The following is an 11,992-nucleotide window of genomic DNA, read 5'->3' on the forward strand; positions in this document are numbered from 1 at the left end:
TGTTATGTGACACATGAATCATGGTGGTAGAGCAGAGAAGAGGTATTGTACGACTCCAAAATAGGAAAATCTTTGTTTTATGGTTCACTTTTCTTGTCGCCGTCCCTTTGTCCAACCTTTCTCGTATGATAATCGAACACTTTAATTTACATGTTTTATGAATCAATTCCACTTTTATTTCCTTACCAAAATGGATTATAAGGTAAATCACATGTAGAATTTAATAAACATTTATTTACACAATCATATTAATATGGAAAGGTAAATGATAAAGTATCGCACTAGAATATTTATATCCCGTTGCAACATACATGCATTGTCCTAATAAAATATTAAATATGAAATATACTCTCAATTTGAATGATATATCATATCAAAGTTGAACATACACCGAGCACACATAAATCCAAGACTAAAAACGCCTTCCAACTAGGACTCTCGTTCCCACACTCCTATGCAAAGAACCCAGCAGCTAGCCTTTTCGGTGCCTCCAGCCATTGTCATTGCTTCATCTCCTGTGGCCTTAGGGCCATGGAGGCACACTTGATCCTGGTCCTTGCTGGCGGAAGGGTTCCATTTTTTCATGTTTTTTAGTTTTGTTAGGGATTGTGTCCTGCTTAGAGAGGTGACACAGCGATAACTCTCTGGAGATGGAATAAGATTCTCCCCGTCTAACCCCCATCCCGCCAGTGCTCTAACATCATCGGAGGCATGAGGAGCTTTGTCTTCGGCAGATCTAGGGGGATTCGGTCAGGGTTTTTCTTCGTTCGATGGATGTGGATCCGGTCTTCATTCAGTGGTCTACAGGCCGGATCCTTCCGATCTACGCTTCTCTTCATCGGTGGCGGTTGTTGTTCTGGTGTGCTGGTACTATATAACCTTAGCATGACGACTTCCCGACCGTCCATTACAACTAGGTTTGCCCGGCTCCGATAAGGGAGGGACAATGATGGCGGCGCGCCTTCGGCTCACTCCTGTGCTTGTATTAATCGCTAGGTGGTCTAAGGACCTGGATGTAATTTTTGCTTCTAGTGTTCTTTCTACTAACTTGACAGTTGATGTTGGTTGAACAGAAAAAAAATTATCATATGAATTTTTTGCCAGGATAAAAGGAAAATGATCTTGATGCTGGTTGGCTGCCTATGGGCACCTCCAACCACCCTGTTCCCCAATAAATTTATCGTATGAGATGGCCCATTGCGCCACTTGGCGTAGAGACTAACTCCAACCTGCAAGCTAAGCGGACTATATGAAACTTAAATGGAAGTCAAGTGAATAATTTGAAGAGACCAAGAAGAGAAGCAACCAATACAACTTAAATAATGTCGAAAACTAGACCATGTTCAACGGAGGGTGTCCACATAAGTCGTAGGCCAGAAGGCTTCGTCTGAGAGCACGTCGTTTCTCAACATCCTCTTGATGGCCCTAGTTTTTTCATGGCCTTGTATGATCAATTCAAGGCATCATGCCAAGTTGTTGTTTTTTTTGACAAAATAGCTTTTTTTAGTTTTCTCGGTCAAAAAAGACTGATAAAATGACCGGACGTGTCACAACTTGCATACAGTGTCGGAAATCGTTCAAAAATGGCATGGATGCCTAACATGGGCATGCCCACCTACTTGCAAAAGTTGGGGTCATTTCAAGAATGTCCAAAACTAGATCATGTTCAACAGAGGGTGTTTGGGTAAACCAAAAGGGTTCATTTGAAAGCACGTTGTTTCTCGACATCCGTCAAATGGCCCAAAAAAATTCGCCATCTTTTATGACCAATTCAAGGCATCATGACAAGTTGTTCGAGTTTTTGACAATTGTTGCATTTTCTGAAGTTTTCTCGGTGAAAAAATGGACGATGTGGTGTCGGAATTCTTTGAAACCACGTATGGTTGCCTCATATGTCCGTGTCAGGTAGGTGCAAGAAGTTGAGGTCATTTATCCATAGTCCAAAAAACCACCAGTTCAGATGAGTGAGCCAGACTAGCTAGACGGGTGCATCCATGAGCATGTAGTTTTTCCTAATTTTAATGCCTATGTTATTAACAATTTTCGTCATTATTGATCAACATAAACATTTTATTATATCCTAACGATTTTTTGAAAGTTTTCAACAATTTTGGAATTTCAAATTGGTGTATGAACTTTTAATAAACTTGAACACTTTTTTCAAAATTGTGAAAAAATTGTCAACAATTGATGTTGAACATAAATTGCAAAGCACGTACTTTTTAAAAACAATTATCAACTTTTTTGAAATAGAAGCATTTCATAAATTTGTGAACAAAAATATTAAAAGTGGACATTTTTTGAAAATTCCAAATCATTTTAAAAAATTATAGAATATTCGATAACAAGAATTTATTTTCATGTTCCAAATATTTAAATGTGTTTCAAAAAGAATAATAAAGTTGCAAAGGAAGAAAAACGAATCAACAAAAGTGTGGAAAAAAACATAGAAAAGAAAAAAATGCTTAGGCCTTGGCCCAATTAGGCGAACACTCGCCCCCGTTGGGTGCCTGTTGGCCAGCACAAGATTTAGCGGATTTGAAAAAAGTTTATTAATTTTTAAAAAACCAATGTTTACGAATATGGGAAAAAAATTGTGTGGTTTGGAGAAAGATCTTAAAAGCTGAAAAGAGTTCGTGGAGGAAAAAAGTTCACGGATTTGAAAACAAAGTTCACAAATTTAAGAAAATATTCATGAATTTTAAAAATAGTTCACAAATTCTAAAAAGGAAATAAAAAAGAAGGAAAGCAGGACAAATAAAAAAAACCACAAACTTTAAAAATTGTGCATGTTTCAAAAGACGTTCGGATATTTTTCACCTTTTGAAATTTCCTTCTATTTTCAAAACTGTGTGCTAAAATTTTGTGCATACATTAAAAAATATTTGATATATATGAACATTGTTGTGTTTTCTTATATATTCCACGCTATGAAATACCACAACGATGTTCATATATAAGTGGCTAGTAGCGCGCGCCTTTACATGGGAGGTCTTGAGTTCCAATCATTGAACATGGTAGGGTCAACGTGGCTTAGTGGGCTAGCCTAGTCACTCGCGCATGTGTAATCCGTATACAAGGTCTCATAGCGTACTTTCAAAAAAGATCATCATGTCCTTTATTATGCAGGGATATGTAGTAATCTCAGCTGTCGATGTGTTTAAGGGGGGGGGGGGGGGGGGGGGAGGGTGTACCGAAGCAGAAGTGAAGCTTTGTTTATATCTATCTTTTGCCACACATAACACAAATTCCCCCCTTCTCTTCTTCTTCATTGTATGTAGGCACTCATAGCACATAATAACTTTGTCTTTCATAATTAGTCCTGGGACAAAAGCACTCTAGTTGTCATTGATTTGTATCTCGAAGGAAAACTTTTAGACTCGCTGCTAACATTTTATATAATCACTTTATAAACTGCATTGCAGAAACTTACCAGGTGATATTATGTAGTCTTTGTTGGCTTATCTTTTTTTGGTTATGGTGGCGTGATTCCATCCCCGAGGTGTCATACCTGTATTCACTGCATCTAAGACCACCGTCACCAAACCATCTCCACTCAATGTCCATAGCCTCTTATAAATAAAAATGTGTGGAGCCCGTCAAGCCGAGCGCCTTTAAATCTCCAATGCTAAACAAGGATTTTCTAACCTCATCCAAAGAATATGATGCATGAAGAGCCCGTTCGCATACTCCATAACACATGGTCTATCCCTCAAAAAAATTTAACACATGGTCTAATTTTATTATTAACCTCTCCTTCTGGTTCTACAACTCCAAAATCAAACAGGTTGGAAAGATAGGAAGATATCAGCATGCTCAAATCTACATTACCTTCACGCCATGTGGCATCATCAGGTTGAAGGTTTTTAATAAAGTACCTTTTCTTCTAAGCCAACCCAAAATCATGAAAGAAGTTTGTGTTTCGGCCACCGGTACGGAGCCAGTTAGCTCTACTCCATGAAGGTAATATAGTTCTTCCTGCTCAAAGATTGATTCAGCTTGGATTTGAAGCTCCTTCAACTCAGCTAGACGCCTCTTCCCTTCAGCGCCTTCCAACGGTGGAGGTAATATAGGTTTGGCTGCGATGTCTGTTTGGTATTAGGCCCAGACTATCAGCGCCCCTTCATCAATTGGATAGGTGTAGCGACAGCTGTTGCTTAGACATTGACTTTAGTCTTGCTGGTGTATGACTTTATAAGGTCTTATGAGAATAATTAATAAAGTGGGCGCATGCACCGCCCAGATGCAGAGGCCGGAGGTCATCCTTCATTTCTAAAAAAAAGAAGTACAACAAATCGGAATACCAAGTCCCAACTGGGAGCTCCTAAAAAGGAAAAGCCCACCATCGCGGGGATTCGAAAGTAGGACCTCTTCCTATACCTGACGAGACACAACCAGTTAAACTAGCACTGATTACTGGTTCTATTGCAGCGCTAACATTAAAGAACCAACCCGCAGCGCAGATCCAAATTATATGTTGAATTTCAAAAGGATTTTTTATTGAAAAAAACAAAGGGATCTCTGAAACACAAACAAATTGCTAATTTTCGAACAAAAATTTAAAACTAAAATATTTTTGAAAAAATGAACATTTCGTTTGAAACGGGAACATTTTTTGAAATTCCAAAACCGAATTTGAAAAATGCGAACATATTTTAAAAAATGTGTAAACAATAAATTTTTTTGAAATTTCTGAACAAATTTGAAACTGACAAATTTCAAAATCCTGAAAATATGAAAACGTGCATATTTTTAAAATTTGCGAACAATTTTTGAAAATGGGAACATGTTTTGAACCGGCCGAACATTTTCTGAAATTATTGAATTATTTTTTGAAACCGAACAATTTTGAAACTCCTGAAAAAACTGAAAACATGCACACTTTTGAAAATAATGACAATGAGAACATTTCTCGAAATTGCAAATTCTTTTACAAAACAGGAAAAATATTGAAACCACGAATATTTTTCTCGTAACGCCAACATTTTTTTAATTTATGAACAAATTTAGAAAACAAGAACATTTTTTGAATGTCGAACAATATTGAAAAGGGGAATTTTTTAAAATTCATGAACAATTTTCATATTTGTGAACAAAATTTGAAAATATGTAAATTTTTCAAAATTTTGAAGTTCTAAACTCTTTGGAATTTTCGAACATTTCTTTAAAAAAGCGAACAATTTTTCTAATTCTAAACTTTTTTGCAATTGCTGAACAAAAGTTGAAAACAGGAAATTTTTCCAATATGTGAACAAAATTTAAGAAATTCGAACATTTATCTAATGTCTAAACCTTTGTTGAAAAAGAAAAATAAACTTAAAAAAAGAAGAACAGAAAATAAGAAAAGAAGAGAAAAGAAAAAGAAATAAGAGATAAAAGAAGAAAAACAACAAAGAAAAATGGAAAAACTTAAAAGAAACGGAAAAAGAAAAAAAAAAGGTTCAGGAACCTGCTGGAAGCTTCCCAAAATCAAAAAGAATCGGCTGGAAGGTCCTAGAAGTTTCCGAAAACCGGGAATCCTGAAAACTCTTAATGGGCCGGCCCAGCTGGAACGATCGCTGGATCACCTGTGCGTTTCCCCGACATTTTGCCGCAGCGAGCGGCAAATAGGGTTTTCCGTCCCAACTGCCCCTCAAAAAACAAAAACTAGAATCCCGTGAGCAGCCCAGCCCACTCTCGCTGCTACTCCCGCTCCGGCCCACATAAAACAGGGAAGGAAGGCCACGTCTCCTTCGTCCCCGCCTACGCCTCAAACTTTTCTTTCCAAAACCCTCGCCTCCCCAGACAATGACGCCGCCGCCGCCGCCGGCACCATCGCTGCCGGACGAGGTTCTCGAGGAGATCTTCCTCCGCCTCCCGCCGGACGATCCTGCGTGCCTCGTGCGCTCCTCCCTTGCTAGCAAGCTTTGGCTCGGCCTCCTCTCCGGCCCTGCTTTCCTCGGTCGCTACCGCGAGTTCCATGGAGCTCCTCCCATGCTGGGCTTCCTTCATAACTGGCTGGAGGGTTGCGGCCCGGTGGAGAAATATCCCATCCCCCACTTCACCACCACCACGAAATTCGCCGCGCGTATTCCTCATGTCGACGACTGGGTGCACCTGAACTACGCTGCGTGGGACTGCCGCCATGGCCGTGTTCTCCTTGGGGATGACAATCCGGTACCCATGGCGCTCGTCGTTTGGGACCCCATGACGGGCTGCCGGAGGGAGATGAACTTGCCGGACGTGGTGTACAACAATTACGGGGCTGCGGTGCTCTGCGCTGCGACCAGCTGTGAGCCTGTGACCACCGTGCGTGTCATGCAGCCCCCTTCCAGGTGGTCTTTGTCGGCCTGAACTTGACTGAAGAAGGTGAATGTCTTGCCCACGCGTGGCTGTCCTTGCCGGAGACGTGTGACTGGAGCAAGCCGTGCCCTGGATTTGATCAGTGGGGCGAGCCGTGCCTTGGTCTTCATCTGGCAGCCGATGCATTCATCGAGCCAATGCCCCCTGTCCTTGTTAAAGAAGCACTTCACTTCATGCTTCAGTATGATGATGATGATAGTGTAGCAATTCTCAAGTATGACTTGAGCTCTAATTCCTTATCGCTCATTGATGCGCCAATTATGGGGTCTGACGTTGCTGGTGCCACCATACTCATGGCGATGTCAGATGGCAGTTTAGGGTATGCACTTGTGGATGGGTTAATGCTCTACCTATGGTCAAGACAGATGGATTCCGGCAGAGTTGCGCCATGGAGTCTATGTACAAATATCAATCTTGGCAAGCTTCTCCCCATCCAAAATCATAAGAAAAGACTTAGACTGGTTGGATCCGTGGAAGCCAGTGATATCGTTTTCGTGACCACAGACCTGGGCATCTACGAAATTAATGTCAAGTCGCGGCAGTCGAAGAGGCTATGGAAGAGAGAGAAATTTTGTGCTTTGATTCCTTTCATGAGTTTTTACAATCCACATGGTATAGTATAGTTGTATCTATAATTCTTTATGTCCTTTTTTGTGATCTGGGGACAACTGTTAAGTAATACTACTCTGTATAAGTTAGTGGAGCATACAAAACAATTAATCTCTAATCGTATATAAAGTTACATTTCAAATGTTCCCGGTCAAACTTTGAGTGCTTGGTAACTACAACTAATTATGCTTACTTAATTGACAATTTATATTGTATCATGATACCTGTTTTGTAATAATCACACCGACAAATATATGTTTGCAGAAACGGTGATTCTCAGTCAAACGGCACACTCACAAGGTATGGTTAAATAAGCTTAATGGCAGGAGGCCACTCTCATCAACAAGAAAGATCACAAGCTTGGAGGCGGTGGACATGGGTCTTATGATGAATTATGTCACTATTCGGTAGCACTTTTGGTGCAGTGGTGCTTGCTGAATTCCTGATATTGTTCTTGGCTAAGCTTGATAGTTTCTCCATGTCATTGGCGTGCGTTAGTGGATGAATGGATAATCTTGTAATGAACCTAGCTCCAATTCTTGCAGCTGCAATAGGGACCATGTGCTCCGTTTTCTATTTTGGTTGAAAATGCATCTGCAGATAGTAACATTGTTTTACCATTTTGAAAACTCTACAATTTGCTCCCCCAACTCTCTAAATTCATCTCTTAAAAGAGTTACCTTTGAACTTTCATGAGTTGAGATTGATGACATGCCTAGAGCTACTGGTTTGTCTTTCCCTAGAGAAGTATAGATGGTGATGGTTTCTTCATGTTGTCTCACTCACTGGTATGCCTTAATTACTTTAGTGAATTTAGTTAGTGTTTTTTTAGCAGAGCAATGTTACTGACGAGTATAAATGTAAACTGAATCTTGAGCTATAAGATATGGTGCTCTATTGCTGCCTGAAGATCTTGTAAGCTTTTATTTTTGCTTTAGTAACTCCACAAAACTGCATAAAGATCTTGAGAAGTTAGGTTATTTGTTGCATATTTTTGGCCTACAATGCATATACAAGTAGACTGCAATGTCCGTGTAGTGAGATGAAGATGTTCATATGTTTGGTCAGAGTGCAATGCTACAGTGATCATTGCACGTGTTTTTGGTGTATTATAATTCCCGGTTTGATTTCACAGAATTTCCTTCTTAGATAAGAACTTCTACTCAAAATCATGGACACACATTTATCCCTGTTTATTTTTACCTAAAATACATGGAAGAGGTATGGTTCTGTTCCAAATGTCTGATAGCTAGTTAATCTAATTCATCCTTCATGGGAAAAATGAATTGCCTTTTGAGTTAGCTGTTTTCTGCATTGACCCGATATTTGCTTGCTCTTTTTTTCTTTCGAAAATCGATATTTGCTTGCTTTGTTGGGTATATCCGAGGCTTCTGTAAGATATCATGTCCATTATGACATAGTGCTGCTGGTGCATTTCTTCAAGTTCATAGTTCATATCACGCACATCAACAATGGTTGATTATGCTGACAAGCAGGGTGCTCGATATGGATTTGCTTTACCCAAGCTTGTTCGGACAGTTTAGAAAATCGGAGAACCATGAAGTTTCAAATTGGTCTAAAAAGAACCGCTTGTGTATTTTTTGTGATAAAATATGCTAACTTGTTTTTTCAACAAAATGTATATACATGATTTTTGTCGAGAATTTTGACTTTTGTGAGTAAGAGTGGTATTTTTTTCGTGTCGTTGGTAAGCGTGAGATTCTACATGTACTTGCATGCAGTACAATTTGAAGAACTGTATAGTTTGTTCTCCTGGCTTCAGTTCGATCTCTAAAATCCTCTTCCGGAGGAGGTTCGGATGATCAACAGAGTATGAGGGCTTGTACTGAGCTAGGATTTTCTGATGATCAGGAGATGATGATGGCTTGTGCATGGTTTGCTTGTAAATCATAATTATCCTTGTGAGCTGAAGTATTGAACTAGTACTACATGTCAAGTGTGGTTATTAGGGCATCTCCAACGGCGACCCGTAAATTTTCTTCTGCATCCGTCCGCAGACAGAAGGGGACCAGTCCACAGACACGGATGCGGGAGGCCGCCATTCAATGCTGCCCGCGTACATTTCAAACACTTTTTCAACAAATCAAATGAAATTCATGCAAACATAGTGGATTTCATATAAATCGAACAAAATTCATTACATTTTGGATATATTTTAACTAAAATAGCTAAAACTATATGCACGTTTAGCTACGCGGAGCTCCACTCTCACGACACGGATACACTATACTAGTCTACGGCCGGCCGCGGCGGATCCCTTTGTCTTCCTCATGTTAGACAACTTGCTTGTCATACTGCCGTGAGCCCCAGAGGTACATTCTTCCCTTGTATCTTCCCTATGCCCTGCTATGCTGCTCATCGGAGTGGCAAAGGGGGTGCTTCAGCCAGAGAGGATTGGGGGCTCCACATCTCTGAAGCCAAGGCAGGGGTCAATGTTGGTTTACGCTGAACCGGGCAGGACACCGGCCGTATACGCAGGCGTCGCCTCGGTGGTGGCCTTCATGGAATCCGTGTTCTACTTTCCCTCGATGACCTCAGTGCGGTGGCCTCTGTGCTCTACTTTCCTTTGATGACCTCAGTGGGGCGCGGAGGTGTTAGACGCAGCGTCGCCGACCTTCACCGGCTGGGCACGGTCACATACACATTGACGGTGTATGGCGCGAGCAACAGCAACATGGGAGGACCCGTGTGACACGGTGACGTCCACGGCAGCCATGATGCTTTTGCCACCGTGGCCCACCGTGTGTCGGCCTATAACAACACGCCACTCCTCGGCGAGCTAGCTTGGAGTGGCGAGTTGCTGAAGGACGCAACGGCTTGGAGCTTCTGCATCCGCGAGCTGGTCTGCAGTCGCCTGGACTGTCGACGGCGGTGAAGCAGAGAGTTGTCTGGCTTGTATCCGGCGGGCTCGGTGGGCCACCCAGCCAGCTTGTACGCCAGAGAACTCGTCTTCCTGCTCGCCGGATGCCATGTAGCTTGTGGGGAAAATGGTGTGCAAGAAGGAGATGGGAGCGAAGTGTGGTGTGATTTTTGCCCGGTGTCTGGCATCGTTTAAATAGCGGGGGTACGGCCGGAGCCAAAAAATATTGTGTTTAATGACAGGCGGCTCGTGAATGTACGTGTGGCCAGAGTAGATTTCTCAACACACACACGGCTTTTAAAGAAAGAAGACGGACAGCTCGTGCATGTTTAAATGCGGCGAGGAGGCGTGCACCGTCGACGAGCAGCGGATGGTGCTCTCTCGGCCGACGCGATGTTTCAATGTCGACAGTGGGAACCGCAATAATGTTCTCAAACATGGAAATCGCGAATATATTCTCCCAGTCCCCGGGAACGACCGGCTTTGGAGACCCGCCGACACACACTTGGGGGAATTGATTGATTGCTGTGAGCAGCAGGCCCACTCCCATGGCTTTGATACTCCTGTTTTTTACTCAATTTATTAGGTGCTCCGAACTTAGTCTATATTACTAGAACTTCCGTGCATTGTCATGGGTCTTTTAATTATTTTTTTCTAATTGCACTTATGAATACTGTGCATATCAAATTTCATAGGTATGTATTTTTTTCTAATTGCACTTATATAAAGATAATGCATGTAAATTTTGTATGTATAGAAAAGGTAGTCTGCAACAATCAAAAAGTAATTTAAATCAACTTCACTTGCAATTTAACTTGACAATGTATACCTAGAGAGAAATGATTCAATAATCATATGTTACAACCTAAGATGTATTTGGTGCACTTAAAATATTTCCGTACAAGGTCTTGTCTGTAGCTTCATTTGCATGGTACTTTAGCAAGTATAATAAACAAATCAGTTTGGTTAACGCACATCTAAGTTTGCCACAAGTATTGCACATTTGAGTCTGATGTCATTGATCTTACACGAAATTCGTGTGGGTATTTTCTTTTTCTTTTTATAATGTTTGATCGAGTCACTCAGATGTGCAATAGATGTGCCCTAGACAGACCCTAAACGAATTATTTCTCAACTCATAAACATCCTACACAAGCAATATATGTAATTAGCGTGAAGATTTCATATGGAAAATAATATTGTTCGTGTGTTTCAATGGAGCATATATTAGTTTGGTTGTTCGACTTTAATAAGTTAACATGTACCTATAGATTTCCCATGCACATATATGTAGTCTACTTTTTTAAAATTAATATATCACTCGACATCTTCTTTCTTCATCAACTATCTCCGCAACCCTACCCCATGTTCGTTACCTCAGTTAGTGACAGATCCGGCTCAGAATCCCCCCCTTTCACCTCCATGAACACACACTTTAAATTTCAAACACGTCACGGTGCACTTTCAACACATGAAGTCATTCGTTGGGTCGATGGAGTAGGGCCGCGAGATGCATACACATGGCTAGTTCTGTAATAAGAAAGTATTTCTCTAGCCGCCTACTCCTATCCTCCTCCCCAAGAAAGATTAGGGTTTCTCTGCCTCCTGCCAGCATTGCCGGCGGTCCGCCTCGTCTCCGGTGACCTTAGGGCCATGGGGGCGCGGTGGATCCCGGCCCTTGCCAACTGGAGGGCTCCTTTTTGAGATGGTTTATTGAGTTTTGTTAGGTTTTGTGTCATGCATGCTCAAGAAGGCAAGACGGTGGAGACTCTCTGAAGATGGAATAAGATGCTCCCCGCCTAGCCCCCGTTCCGATGGTGCGTCTAGCATCGTCAGTGGGTGTGTGGAGGGGTGTCTCTGGTGAATCTATCTTTGGTGGATCTACTCGGATTTGGTTGTGCGTCTACGTTCGTGTGTTTTCAGGTTGGATCCTTCCGATCTACGCTACTCTTCACCAGCGGCGGTTGCTGTTCTGGTGCGCTGGCCAATGGGACCTTCGCACGACGACTTCCCGACTGTCTATTAAACAAGTTTTGCCTGGCTCCGGCAAGGAAGGGGCGATGACGGCGGCGTGCCTTCGGCTCGCTTCAGTACGTGTAGTCGTCGCTAGATGATCTACGAATCTGGATGTAATTTTTATTATTTCTGGTGTTCATTGTA

The 11,992-nt window shown here is 41.7% G+C and overlaps 1 protein-coding gene across 1 annotated transcript; it reads left to right on the plus strand.

Moving 5' to 3' along the window:
* Positions 1-5,787: 5,787 nt before the first annotated feature.
* On the plus strand, positions 5,788-6,965 carry LOC147977221 (uncharacterized). Its single transcript, XM_087521101.1, is given in 2 exon segments — positions 5,788-6,267; positions 6,270-6,965. Coding segments are annotated over 2 exon segments (1,176 nt in total).
* Positions 6,966-11,992: the final 5,027 nt, after the last annotated feature.

The sequence above is a fragment of the Triticum urartu genome, chromosome 4A (genome assembly GCF_056163025.1).
Source record: "Triticum urartu cultivar PI428250 chromosome 4A, HENAU_Tu73, whole genome shotgun sequence".
NCBI classification, from domain to species: Eukaryota; Viridiplantae; Streptophyta; class Magnoliopsida; order Poales; family Poaceae; genus Triticum; species Triticum urartu.